The sequence below is a fragment of the Osmerus eperlanus genome, chromosome 20 (genome assembly GCF_963692335.1).
Source record: "Osmerus eperlanus chromosome 20, fOsmEpe2.1, whole genome shotgun sequence".
In the NCBI taxonomy this organism is placed as follows: Eukaryota; Metazoa; Chordata; class Actinopteri; order Osmeriformes; family Osmeridae; genus Osmerus; species Osmerus eperlanus.
The window spans coordinates 4761118-4775925 of NC_085037.1; the positions used below are offsets into that span (position 1 = coordinate 4761118).

Here is a 14808-nt window from a genome sequence, read left to right on the forward strand (position 1 = left end):
CCCGCACCCTCCTCCTCCTTAAAAAAGCTGAAGAAAATGGGAAAGACCAGAGTTTTTCTGGGGTCAACATCGAGAGGGGACAGGGGGTGAGGATTGAGCGGTCCGGTGGCATGGGAAAGTCACCTCCAGGCTGGGAGAGAAAAGGAGGCTGGGGGAGGGCGGGGAGGGGGGATGCATAAGTGGGGGGCAGATGGCCCCCCTAGGAGGGGGGTTGGTGGCTGATAGGAGGAGGGCGGACTGGAAATAAGTGTCGTCACAGCGGCATTGTCGTCGGCCAACGCCGGTTCAAAAGAAACCCTCCTAACTTGACCTCCTGTGACCCTCGCTAGTCCTCTGTCGCATTGTTCCTGCCCTCTTTGGCTGGATGACTCCCCGGTATTCGGACCCCATTGTGGCTTTTTTTTCTTAAGTTAAAAGTGTTGAACTGAGCCATCAATCAGTTAGCCAGTATTAGTCACCTCTAGAGCACTTTTGGGGGGACTTAAAAAGTGTGGCCCTCGGAGTGTCTAGCTTTGTTTAATGTCCTCCCTCAGCTTCCCTTCTGTGCTGCTGGGTCCAACATTTTTAGTTGTAAACATTAAAGAGGTCTAGTCAGTAGTGCTATTTTTGTGTTTGAGGCACACAGAGTTTAGACACCATTCGCGACAGCCACAGTTGCCACAGCCAAACAAATGAGAGCTGGAGAGAAACCCTCGAAGTCTACACAGGTCTGAGTCGATACAAACCTAAATTAGCGCCATAGTGTGGATGTACCCATAGAGAGTGACTAGGATAGTAGCTATAGGTGATGCCAAACATAAAATAGTAGCACATCAAAATAACATGCACATTGTCCTTAACAGTTACAGCGCTTTAAGAAAGTAACATTTCGCAAAAGGACACGAGCAAATGCCCAGCTGTAACCATGTGTGGCCCTCTCTCCAGCTGTGTGTGGGGCCTCAGAGCTGGCTTTCCTACTGGAGCCCAGCGACGTCATCGCGGTACGAGACCGGCCGCTGATGCTGGACTGCCAGGTGGAAGGCGACGGGCCCATCTCGGTCACGTGGCGCAGGAACGGTGCGCCCGTGGTCACAGGGCAGCGTGTGTGGGTGCTGCCCAACGGGACCCTCTTCATCCAGAGCTTCCTGAAGCGACGGGACACCAACGAGACGGACTCAGGAGAGTACGACTGTGCTGCCCAGAACCGCTTTGGCATGCTGGTCAGCCGCAAGGCTCGAGTCCAGCTGGCATGTAAGTATGTCCCTGTGACTCATGTTCACCTGCCTGGACGGTCTCTTAGACAGAGTTTGAAGTTGACACATAGAGGAGAGTAAGAGCTACCGTTTTCAACTGTTAACAAACAACACTGACCATGTTCCTTGTGTCCAACTATTAAAACTATACAAGCAGTGCTCATTCATAAAAGCTTTTTTAGTTTTATTCAACTCTTACAAAAACATTTGCTACATGGTGTCTTTGCAGATCCTACAGGGTAAATGAGGTTTGCCTTATAAACATTCTCAATAAATGTTCAAACAATATTGTACAGTTCAATTGTACAGATTGGACTGAACAACAACTAACAACTAATATCTTAGGCAACAGCCTCTTAAAAGGTTTAAAGGACAGTGTAAGCAAACATTTTACTAGTTCCTCCCACTCACTTGAGAATACAAGACTACAGTAATTTCCCTCGACATCATTTATGTGTCCCAGCTTTACACAGAAGTCATAAAGAGAAGAAAGAAAGAGTAATGGCTTTTGCCAGCCTCTATAGAGCATCACCACATGTGGTCTCTGCTCTGTCAAACCCTCCTCCAGTTACTGTTATAAATGACACTTCTCACAGTGAACACCTTCTTGGTATACCTGGCAACCCAAGACCCCCCCAGACCCTTTCATCTTTTGTGTCTCCTTGAAGGAATGGACTCCCCACTCAGTGGACGCACATGTGTGCGCACACTGATGGATGTAACATACGTATCTTAAAATGCATTCCTTACGTTTGATTAATTTAGCAGACTATTTTATCCAAGCCGAAAGGAAGGTTCTTAAGGTATTGTAGATGTAAAATCAACGACATTTCTATCTCTCTCTCCTTCTCTCTCTTTCTCTCTCCTTCTCTCTCTCTCTCTCTCTCTCTGTCTCTCTCTCTCCCTGTCTCTCTCTGTCTCTCACACACACACACAGAAAAGACAATGCACAGGGTAGGCTCATTGACCAAGTGTACAACCTTCTCTTCACCCTCTCCCCCCATGTCCCCTTTCCTCGACCCAATAAAACCAGGGGGTTATGGGTAATCCAGAATTATGGCTGTCACTAGATACCGTTCCCTCTAAGCAGTAGGTTACCATGGTGATGTTCTCCCATTTGCAGACACCCACCCCTCAATACACACCCCCTTATTGATCAAGGCACTGGCCAGGTTATTAGGGATGTTGTGGTCCGGTGTATCCTTCATTCAGGATTGATATTGATACTTGTCACTGCTCAACAGTGGGGATTACATTAACATGTACCAAGTCATTTATATGTGTACTGTCAATATATTGTAAGGAACCCAGTAAAATGTACCGATCAAAAGTTGGGAGACTTTGAAAGCAGAAGATAAGAAACCGTGAAGGGCAGTAGATTGTGACAAAACCGCACAAACCTCGGAAAGGAGGTGAAACTATTGCTCAGATTGAGTGACGCCGTGTTTCGTGACTGTGTCCTTCATCCCCTCAGCTCTGCCTAAGTTCCACACACACCCAGAGTCCATGTCTGTGGACGAGGGCGGAGTGGCTCGCTTCCAGTGCCAGGTCAATGGTGTCCCTGAGGCCAGCATCACCTGGGAGAGGGACAGAACCCTGCTGAGCACATCCGACAACAGGTACACACACAGCCCCTTTCAGACAAAACACCCGCCACTATGCCAGCTTTGCTTGTTGACACTGAACCAAACGAAGACATAAAGCCCCCCCCCCTTGTGTGCTTTTAGATAGCATGCCGGCGTTCCGGAAATCATCCAGACAAGCACACACACACTTCATGTCCACTCACACCTGTGTGTGTCTCTGTCCAGGTACACTCTCCTCCCCATGGGGATACTGCAGATCACGGGAGTGAGGAGGATAGATGCTGGGGTGTATCGCTGCATGGCCTCCAACATGGCCAACACACGCAACAGCCACGAGGCCACTCTCAATGTGACAGGTGAGTGAACTCACACTCACACTCTATCCTGTATAGGCTATTTCAAGAGTATCCAAAATAATGAGTGAATTTTACTGCGATGTTATGTAGTCGATTGAAGGTGGTTGTGTGGTAAAGGAGCCTGCTGATGTTTCAGTTGTTTTTCTTCATCCCTTTTTACAGGAGGGGCTTCCCGGCTCTACAAGGAGCCTGCGATCCTGTCTGGCCCTCAGAACCTCACCCTTACGGTTCACCAGACGGCCATCTTGGAGTGTATCGCCACGGGAAACCCCAGACCCATCGTGTCCTGGAGCAGGCTGGGTAGGATAGTTCTCCCACTGCAAACCTGTTTAACATCAGAGTCAGCAAACCCCAGTGTTGTAACTGTGTTCAGTTTTAACACTTTTTCTGTATGTGCGCCCCCCCCCCCCCCCCCCCCCTCTCTCTCTCTCTCTCTCTCTCTCTCTCTCTCTGTCTCCCTCCAGACGGGCGCTCCATCGGGGTGGAGGGCATCCAGGTGCTGGGCACGGGCAACCTGATGATTTCAGACGTGTCGCTGCAGCACTCCGGGGTGTACGTGTGTGCCGCCAACCGTCCGGGCACCAGGATGAGGCGTACCGCGCTGGGCAGACTGGTGGTTCAAGGTAAGAGCGCCGGACGCACATTTTTGCCTCTTCTGACAAGACGCAAACATTTACGTCAAGTAAATATGTCCTTAGTAAACAATGAAAATTGTACAGTGCTCCAAAAACCGCTCGTTGAAGATTTTATATGGTACACAAAATGGATGTGCAACTGCCATTTGTTCTGAATGGCCATACTTTGTCTTCTGCAGTACTGGGATCTGTATTAGGGTCAGATATGTGCAGTGCCTTTTATGGACCTGCATGTTCACAAGATGGCAAGGGAGAGTTTTAAGGAGGCCGGAAGAGTGAAAGTGGGGTGGTTGTAGAAGAGGTTTACGGGCAAGATTTGGACTGTTTTGAGGCCCGGTCTGCCTGATCACATGAACCTGAATTGGATTTGACCATGAGAAGGAAAAGAAAGAGATGGGATAAGGGGGGGGAAAGTCAATAGCCAAGCTCCACCCCATCCCCTCACCTTTGTCCCCCTCTGAGCTTTGGGGACCTTCTTCAGGGGACACCATTGGTCAGAGTAGGACCCCCTTCCTCCCATTTTATAATCAAGCATTGATGCTGGTGTCCAGCTGGACCTGTATGTGTATATGTTTATGTGTGTGTGGTAGAGAGAGAGATAGAGAGACAGAGAGGGGGAAAGGGGGCGGGGTTAGGTGGGGTTGACAAGGCCTATCCATCACTCTCCAACTGTCCATACGCTGACCCTCCTCATATTTCTCACTGTCATTACCCTCATTTTAATTGGCTGTCCTAAGTGCTACTCATTACAAGGGGATCACACACCTCCCTGGATGGGAGGAACCTTCGACAGGAGAAAAACAACATCAGATAGGGTTACGCTTAAAACACCATAATGTGTTTGCCTCTGGATCAGTACCACTGAACATGTCATTGATATGTGGCCCTTTTATGAACATACATACTTTCCTGTGCTGCGCTTAAATGGGTCAGCCAGACAGACAAACATAATTGCTGTTTGCTAAATGGATGAATCGTGAAAGGATGACAGATGATGGATGGTCCAAGGTAGATGGAACATCACTAACACATTTACTTACTCATACTTATTTCTTACTTTGACCATTCAGTCTGGTTTAAACATCATCTCTGGAAACCCGGCACCTGAACATTACGCTCACAAGCCGGAACCTATCCAAAACAATCTATGCAGCTACCTGTAACTCCATATCCCTTCACCCTCCATATCACAAGTAAATCATTCTAATTTGCACCCAGCTGTTCAGTCCATCCCTCCCTCCCTCCCTCCATCCCTCCATCCATCCAACCCTCCTTCCTTGTTGTGTCAGGCTCTTTGACCTGATCAATCAATACTTCCTCCTATCATTCTTTCTCCAGTGGATTGGCAATACTCCTGGTGTTAAGATGGGGAGGAGGGGATGTTTAATGTATTCATTAATTTATTGATTAATTTCCTCTTATTTGGGCTAAGGGAACAGAACAAAGGTTGCGGTGGTGTGATTTTCTAACATAAAACGTCTCTGGGTCACTCCCAATGTCAAATATAAGATTATAAAAGTAGTCATCGATCTTTACCTAAAATCTGTTTTGTAGTTTTGCCTCATCAATTAACACGAGACACCTCTCACAGATTTGTTTTCATCCTATAACCACCATCATCATCAGCTTTGTAATGCTAGGTTATTCACAATAATGTCCCAGTGCAGTACACACATTTAGAAATGTCTTGCCTGAAAAACAGGATCAGTTGTGTAATATTCATAAGTATGAGAAACATGATCTGAGGGAAGATCATGGCAGGACTCACTTGACCAAAACTCCAGCCAAGTTCAAAGTCCCTTCTGTGCAAGTTGGAAAACGATGTCCCACATGCATATAGTCAATCAGTCAGTCCGTCTGCAGCGCTCTGGCGTGTGTGAGTGTGTGCGTCTGTCTGTATAAGTAGGTGAAGGTTACAGGGGCTACAGAGGTCTGCTCTTTCACACACTCCCGTCTCTCCCTTCTGCTCCTGAAACGCACGGTCATGGTCATGACGAGGACTGACGACAGGACAGATGCAAGGCCAGGCTAATGAACAATGGAGGAGTAAGACTGAGGGAGGAAGAAGAGGTAGATGGTCAATGTTGGGGGTGAGGGAGGATGAGGGGGAGTGAGGAAGGAGCTCTCACCTTTGACTCCCCACCTCTGACCTTGGACCGGGCTGAGGGCATCCCGAGGAACGGTCGAAGCGTGGGCGGAGGGAGAGGCGGGTCCGAGGCACAGACAGACGGGAAGAAAAGTGTGTGGGGGGGGGGGGGGGGGGGGGAAGGAAGCTGGGCTTCTGGATGAGGAGGAGAGGAGGGAGGAGTTGAGGTGATGGATGGTTCCTAGGGGGAAGTAGGGGGACGTGACCCCCCCCCCCACCCCCACCCCCTGCTGTAGCTGCAGTGGTTTTGAGGGGATAGGGAAGGATTGGAGGAGGAGGGGGAGCAGTTGTCCTCGTCACAGCTGGTGGTCAGGCGACAAGGGACAGAGTTCAGGGGTACACCGATGGGGGGGGACTAAGAGTGAAGGGTCATTGTGTGACGGCTGCATTCTATGAATGGTGCACTGGTCCCACACACCTCCTCGTCTGGGTCCTTTTTCTTGGTGGGAGAAACATTTTCATATCAAAAAATCTTTTGAGATAAGTTAAACCACAGAGGAGCTTTTAACATGCAGATCCCACAGCTGTCAGACCACTGGTGAGGGTCTTTCTCACTGCATCTAACCGCAGGAGAGTCACAGTCAGAAGATCATTCTGCATAAGGACTGATCGGAAATATTAAGCATACATGAACGTACAGATTCTAAAACTGTTGGCCCAGGAAAACATCGATGAGACATTTACAAATCAGATTTCCGAGCTATATTTATATTGTCAACCATCTGTCAGTGATAATCCAAACAATATCGTAGCTCAAGTTCCCACTCCACCACCGAGACCAGAAAACAAAGGAGCTATCATCATGAGGAATGACCCTTTACCGAAGCTCAAGGTCGGGCAAGAGACCCTGCAATACGAACAACTGATCAATACACAGTATGGATTGGTCTGATGAATGAGCCTATGAGGTGTTGGATGGCTCAGATCTCAGCTGTTGGAGAGACAGTTGATCAGTTGAAAGGGTGGACAGCAACCCTAGCCCTTATGTTGACTTGATTGGTTGTTTGCCTCTGTTGCCCTGGCGACATGCTAGAGCTTAGAGATATTCAGGGGAGAAGCTTTTTCGCTATTATACTTCCTCATTGAGCTCTAATTGGTGCTTGGCATTCAGTAAGGCTTCAGTTGGTTAAATTGCCACACTTAAGCCTAAATGACAAAATATTCCAATCTTTACCATGCTATGCCCTTTGTAACAGTATCCTCATTCATTTTATTAATATTAATGGGATCATAGTCTAACAATCAATGCTGATATGGTTATGTTAGACTCTTTGGAGAAATTGGAGCACTATGCTTCACAACTCTATAACATGAAACGTAGGTAGACAATTACAGCTATTTCTGTTTTGGATAGTTTATCCAGGTTTATCCAGATTGAATCCAGTATCGCTGGTGCAAGCTTCTGTACTGTACATCACAGTGTGGTGTACTGTGTGAACTGTTCCCTGGCTCAAGTGAGAGGACACCAAATGCAGTCTAGGAGTGTCCACTGTGGCTTCCCTAACTAGAGTTGTGATGGAGAGAGGAAGAACTTAGGGACCTTGTCCTTCCAGATAGGGCTTCTCCTCAATAACTCACTCACAGAATACTTGATCAGGATCAGAAATGGGGTGCAAAGAACACCAAAAGAGGGCCTGTTTAAAGTCCCCTTCTCCCTCCTCCCAACTTGTTTAAATGTAGTTGTAGTCCAACTGAGTTTAGGACAGAGAAGGACCCACACACACTCCAGACTATATGTGAAGTTCTACCCCCCTCACTTTACCCCCCTTCTGTCCAACTAAAGGTCTAATTCGTTCTCCACCAGACCCCCCACATAAAGAATATCACCTTGTACTTGAACCAGACGACACATTTTATTCACTCAAAACAAATATTTTGTCTCTGAGGTACTGAGATTATTATCACAACTAAACTCAGCAACAACTACCTGAACATTTTTCTTTTAGTAAATAAACCATGCTGTACCTTTGAAAGTAATATTAACCATTTCTAAAATCAACCTCCCATTTGTCTTCAACAAAGACAAAAAGACATATATGGACACCATTTTTTATCCAAGCTTTTATAGATCTGAGAAATCTATATTTGTGTGTGTCTAGCTTAAATAAATTGCTAGCCCATCACTGGGAAAGCAGTTTGGGGAATACAAAAATCCATCCCTCCATTGATTAATATCCCTCTATTGAAATGGGTGTCCCTCTGACCCTTGACCCCACACACACCCGGCAGATCCCCCCTACCTCACTCACACACTCTCCCATGGAACCCCTTTTCTCTATTCCCATACACAATGTAATTGGATAGGCCAAGGTCTGGGGGGGGGGGGGTTAGTGTGGGTGTTTGTGTGTTTGTATCAATAGGTCAATGAGATGCTTTGTGGGGGAGACCAGGGCCAGGACTGGATGAAGGGTTTTGCCTATACCCCGACACATACATATATATATCTATATGCATGTCCATTGTTGGAACTATTGAGCTGGATGTCAGGCAGATCTGTGAACCCTTCATCTGTCCCGGGGTAGTGGGGCATAAGAGGAGAGGGGGGCAGGAGGGGGCAGGGGACGGGTGAATCGGGGTGAAAGAACTGATGGTCGAAGGGTTGGATAGGCTGCACATAGCAGAGGGCTTCTCTATATTGAGTTAATTCACAAGGGGAGAGAGGGTGGTCATTTCATTTCTTACTATGTGTAAAGCATATTTGGAAGTGGAAGGCGCTATATACATTTAAGTTATTGTTGTTCTTATTGGGATTCTTTTTAATTAAGGTCTTATTTATTCTCTTGACTTTTTCCTTGCTCGTTCTATACACCTTTTCTTCAAGGCTGCTTACAATGTCGTTGTGTCTGGATCCTCTGTTCTTCATCAATGTTTTTTTTTATCTTACTATCATTTGCTTATCTATTCTCTTCCCTGTTTCTTCAAACCTCCTCCAGCTCCCCCAGAGTTCCTGCAGTGGCCGCAGTCTGTCTCTAAACCAGCAGGGGGCAGTGCTGTGTTTACCTGTGTGGCCCAGGGGGTGCCTGAACCTCACTTAATCTGGCTGAAGAATGGCAAGATTCTAATGCCTGGAGACAACGTCAAGCTCACCAACAATAACAGGTACCACCATGCTCGCTTTCAGGGTGTTCTGCAGTGGACTGGGTGATCGTTCCTAGAAAGATCGCCCAGCTATATTACATTTACATTTAGTCATTTAGCAGATGCTCTTATCCAGAGCGACTTACAGTACATACAGGGACATTCTCCCCTGAGGCAAGTAGGGTGAAGTGCCTTGCCAAGGACACAACGTCATTTGGCACGGCCGGGAATCAAACTGGCAACCTTCAGATTGCTAGCCCGCTTCGCTCAGCCACCTGACTCCCTATATTGTTGACCAGCAGTCATTCTGTTTGACCACAGGGTGGCAGTATGATGTTTTCCTTTTTCTTTGTTTAAAAGGCCGACAATGATTTCCATACAGGTTCTTCAATTTCTTTAAGTTAGATGTTTATTAGCATTGGTCAGTGTTATGCTTCTGATGACATGTAATTACACCCCCCCAAAAAAGTAAAGCCTTATCCAAACTGTAAAATCCAAGCATGTTCAGAAGTACAAGTGGATACAATGTCACTGCAACGACTAGGTGTCCGTCTAAATCGTATTCCGAACGCCCTCCCTAGCACCCTCGCTGTAACCCGCATCACCTCAGAAGATGAAGCCATCTACCAGTGCATCGCTGAGAACAGCGCCGGTACCAACCAAGCCAGTGCCCGCTTGGCCATGTCACTGGCTAAAGACCTGCCGGACTCGCCTCAGGGCCTGACCGCCACCGCCCTCTCCAACACTGCCCTGCAGCTTGCCTGGACCCAACCCCCCATAGAGGTCACCGATGGCATCATCGGCTATGTGCTCCACATCCGCAAAATTGGCGGTGAGAGCCTTAACGTGATTTGTTCGCACTAAATGGAGAAATGTTTTCTTTTGAGACACAGTCTGCTTGTGATACTGGCTAAACTCTCCGATAATTCCTCAACTTGATGATAATGACAGTTTTTCTCCTCCCTCAGAGCCAGACAGCAGAGAGCTGCAGGAAGCCGTCAGTAAAACCACCTTCCAACACGACTTCACCACCCTAGATCCGGGCACCACTTATTCTGTCTACCTCAAGGCCTATTCTCCACTCGGCGCCAGCAAGCAATCCAGCACTGTTGTTGCCACAACACTAGGGGGCGGTAAGTTACCACAAATGTCATTCTGGTCACATAGTGTTACCAAGAAAGCTTCTTCGTGATGGAACATGTGAGGGATGTTTATGGTCACTGTAAAATACATTTTTATTGTGCTATAGCCCGGACTTTGAGGATATTTATTCTAGTTTCTGGTCATGATGGCCTTTTTCATCATTTCATTTTCATCATCTCTCCGTCCTTCTCTGTTTTCTTGTATTGGTTCTATTTATTTGGTCATTTAACACATACAGCCTCACCTGTACTTTTGTCACAATCACCCAGTCTTAACCAGCTGTCCGTTGAGTTTTATCATCAGTCCATCCCATCCCTCTTTCTCATTTTCCTTTACCACCGTTTATCATTTTGTCTGATCAACCGTTTAGTACTCATCTCAACACTATCCCACCCCCCTCCTCAACTCCCACTCTCTATCTCTCTCCATTGGATGTTCTAATCTCTCTTTATTTGCATTTCCCACAGTGCCCACTCCCCCTACCTTCTTCACCAAGGTGATGAACTCCACTTCAGTGCAAGTGCTGTGGGAGCTTCCCAGTAAGGCTGGCAGGGCAGAGGGCTTCAGGCTGTCTTACCGCAGGGTTCCCCACGCTGACTTTCAGGGACCAATTCAATTGCCTTGCCACGTTAATGCCCACACCATCTCCCACCTTGGTGAGTGTGTGTGTCTGTGTGTATGTGTTCTGTAGGTAATGTGCGCAATGTGTGTCGACAGTCGTATTTGTGCATTGTGTGTGTGTGCGCATGCGTTTGTGTTGGTGTGCATGTGTACTTCAGTGTATTTGCTTTACCTTTAAGGGTAAAGTTGATCAAAGGGGTTGTTGTATTCATCTGAAAATACCAGGAGAAATGTCTGTACACATCTCATTCTTGATCTTACCAAAGCTTTGTTCAAAATGTGTGCGTACACCCCCACTGCTTATCCACCTCTATGCCTTGTGACTGACTAATAGTCTATACACAAAACCACCTGTTATCCCTGGAAGTGTGTCTGTCATACAGTTCAGTGGTTCTGGGTTCTGTCAAAGAAGTCTGAATGGATAACCTCAAAAAATAATAACTTTTATAATTGTAGCCTGTGGCCTCAGATGGGTTTAAAGGTTGTGCTGGTGCACTGAATGACAATTACCCCATCATTTTCCGATTGGATGGCATTAGATATAATGACAAACTCACATGGCTGGTCATGGATTTATTTCCCTGAAGCACACGTATGTGAAAAAGAGAGCCTTTAATATTTGATTAGAGTTTTTCATGTTATCAGCAGATTTGACAACATCATGGGGTGTCTGTGAAATGCACTAATGGACTAAATCCTCCAAAGGGAAAACGATTGGTTTCCAAGCATCCAGCAGTTTATTGAACTCACAGTTTGAGGTGCAGCCTGGTCATCCATATATCTAATAGATAAATGAGCTGTGGGACATAAAGAGAAACATAAATGCCAGAGAAAGATAGATCAATTGGTTGAAAAGATGGAAAGCTGTGAGTTGATGTATGGGGGAGTGAAGACCAGGGGAGAAGAATGAAAAATGACATGCTAGGAACCTGAATCTTTTTCAGAACACCAGGTCGATAACTTTGCTTCTTTACCACGAGCCAACATAATTGACCCAACGTTACACACCACACAGGCCCAAACTGCTCGAAGGGAATTTCCATCATCTCAAAGGTTACTGAATGACAATGTGTCCCTGCTCTTACAGATGCTGGTGCCGTGTATGAAGTCAAACTGGTGGCTTACAATGGAAATGGCGAGAGTGACTGCTCCAAGAGACTGGTGTCACTGGGAGGAGACGGCACCAGCGCCAAAAACAGTGGTGAGTTCACTCTCCCACTACACCTGTCCATCCACTGTAAGGCTAGCAACCCTAAAGACAATAAACCTCGACAACACATGCCAAATGGGGGTGTTTTCCCTTCCCCCCCCCCCCCCATTCTGCGCATCTCTTTGGTATCTGGATATATGTCCGGAGACTGTGTCCTCCTTGTGTGTGCCTTCGTGTGTGAGGGGTGTATGGCCTGAGAGTGCGCCGAGGGCCTCACCCTTCATGCTCCGTCCAGCAGGTGGCGAGTCGCCCTGTAACTGCAGGGACGGCGACGGCTCCCTGGGGAGCATCGTGATCGGCGTCCACATCGGCATGGCCTGCATCATCTTCTGCGTCCTCTTCCTCATGTTCGGATACCGTCGCAGGTAAACGCCCGTTCCGTCGCATCGCTTCCTCATTGGACTTTACCCCCCGTCCGTGTCTTCGCGCTCGGACCAAGGGGGTAATCCTTGAATAACCGTCGAGTTCAGAAAATACACAGGGTACGTCGTGACATCTTAGACTTTGTGTTGACATGTTGACATTTTTTGGAACCTCTCTTTAGCCTGTTCTGCAGTAAAGGGACTCAGGACAGCTGGTCTGTGCCCAGGGCGGATGACAGGGGACATGTGGGCCACAACGGTGTTCCCAAGGAGGGCATCACTCGCCCCAGGGAAGACATTGAATTAGTGCCTCCGGTAAGAATGGGTCAACTCTGTTAGCTTCCTACTATGCAAAACATCAATAAGCAGTTTCAATTGATTGATCAATCCTTCCACCACTCCTGTGTATCCAATGTAAATACATGATTCACTTATTCAATATGAGGTGGACCATCTGATAGGTGACACTGACAGATTAACCTTAAAAGTCCCTCAGGGTGGTATTTGATCAAAACCCGTCTAAAGGGATTTTTGGATTGCTAAAGCTCTTTCTTTTGAAGACACTTCTTTTGAAGACACATTTGTGTTCTTAACAAAAACACAGACACACTTAGCAGTAAGAAACCAAAGTAAAACCTAAATGAATGTCACCAGCATGATCTGCTGGTGAAGAAAAATATGAACCGATGAATGTTATTTCCTGTCTCCCACAGAGTCGTGACGCAACCTCACCAGCCTGTCCGGCCCAGTGCCAGGTTCTCATTGAGCAGACCTCTTCAGGTCTGCCTGGCACAGGCACGGGCTAATATTGGCCAATAAACCCTCTCACCCCCCCACCCCCCTCCCACCTAATGGTTTGTCCCTCACTGGTTCCTCCACTTCACCTGCCCAAACAAAGCCCCCACCCCACCCCTCCTCTCTTCCCTTCCTGAAATACCAAGAGTCAGACACAACCTCCCTCAACCCCCCCCCCCCCTCCCCCCACCACCCCTGAAGAACCCTGCTACTAACCAACAGAGTATGCATCATAGCCTTGTTCAAACCATTCAGCATTTATTATGAATGTCCATTGAGCGTGACCCCTAAGACCTAGAGACCCAATGCCCCCGTGCTCATCATTCAAACCCTTCCCCTCCGGTCCTTCTCTTTGCCTTCTAAAAACCAAAGCTCAAACACCTTTATGTTCTGTGCACAAGCGTGTGTGAATGCAGAATGTTAGCCTTGAGAAACGATGAAGATCCCTTCGGGTTCTGTTTGAAATGTAAAAACCATTCAAAAAGACAGCAGCAGTGGATCACTGGGGGAGTTCCTTCTAGAACCAAAATGTTGTCCTCCACCGCCTCCCCCGGAGGACAGCCCAGACGCTGCACTGAGCCTGCAAGGCCCCAGTTGATGCCAAAAACAGTCAACTAATCGGGCCTTTCAGGTTCTCTACATTTAGTATAGATAGAATCTATTGCACTAAGGGGACTAAAATATTCCTCTGAGAAACCCCAAATCCTACCCTAGGAAATCGGTTTCTTTGTGTTTGCCTATGATCATCCTTAGACCTGCAGTACAAACAGAATGAATGAAACCAAGCCTTTGCTAATAGCCTTATGGAGCTGCGAGTCGATTGAATTGATTGTTCTTATCACCGTATTAGCCTGGAGACAGGAGGAGCTGGAGGAACCGTGAGGACAGCCGTCCCCTTCATCCCTCACCCCTCACCCCCCCCCCCCCCCCCCACCGCCGCCTCCCCATACTCACCCAAAGCACTCCAACCAAAAGTCCTATACCTCCAAAGACAGCTACCTCATGAAGTGCCATGAATGTCCAGAGCCATAGATGAGGCCGGTTAGCCTGCAGATGCTGCTCACATAAGCCTACCTCAACCAAAAAAAGAGACCTATATACCATTGATTCCCTTCTACATCTCCCCAGCCCCCAACCCAACCCCACCTATCACTCTATGTGCCAATGCCAGTGTCCTGTGCCGGTCGTCACCACCGCCAGCGCTCAGGGTGCCCACCTGGACGACTGCCATGGAGAGTGTAACCATGGCAGTGCCTGAACGTCACTAAACCTCACCCCGTCCTGCCCACACTTGCCTTAGCTCAACGTGGCCCCCATGCTTCTGTCCCAAGCACAAGGCCGGTCCTTCTCGGAGCCTGTCTACACCTGAGGCAGACCCTGCAGCGAAGACTGAGAGTCCAGATGATTCGAAGGCTTTTCCAGTCACGCCCTTCAACGATCCTCTCCATTTTGGCTGCAGGGATTTTCCTCCCTCTTCTGATGCACGACAAAGCTAGGATTTGTCACGTGTGTGTGTATGTGTCCTGGAAAGAGGAAGATGTTTTGAGTACGGCCATGTCTTAAGTCTGTTAATTGATGTTTGACCTGACCGACATACCTGCTCCACAACGACACTCGCCTGACTTTTCTATCCAGAGCCAGGTG

The 14808-nt window shown here is 47.6% G+C and overlaps 1 protein-coding gene across 1 annotated transcript; it reads left to right on the forward strand.

Moving 5' to 3' along the window:
* Positions 1-908: 908 nt before the first annotated feature.
* On the forward strand, positions 909-14422 carry si:ch211-57n23.4 (immunoglobulin superfamily DCC subclass member 3; the record flags this gene model as incomplete). The annotated part of the gene is made up of 13 exons (XM_062446056.1): positions 909-1230; positions 2707-2851; positions 3044-3174; positions 3337-3474; positions 3639-3797; positions 8889-9054; positions 9615-9865; positions 10002-10166; positions 10644-10832; positions 11885-11998; positions 12243-12372; positions 12552-12684; positions 14336-14422. Coding segments are annotated over 13 exons (2130 nt in total), but the record flags the coding sequence as incomplete, so codon positions are not given.
* Between the last annotated feature and the right edge of the window lie 386 nt (positions 14423-14808).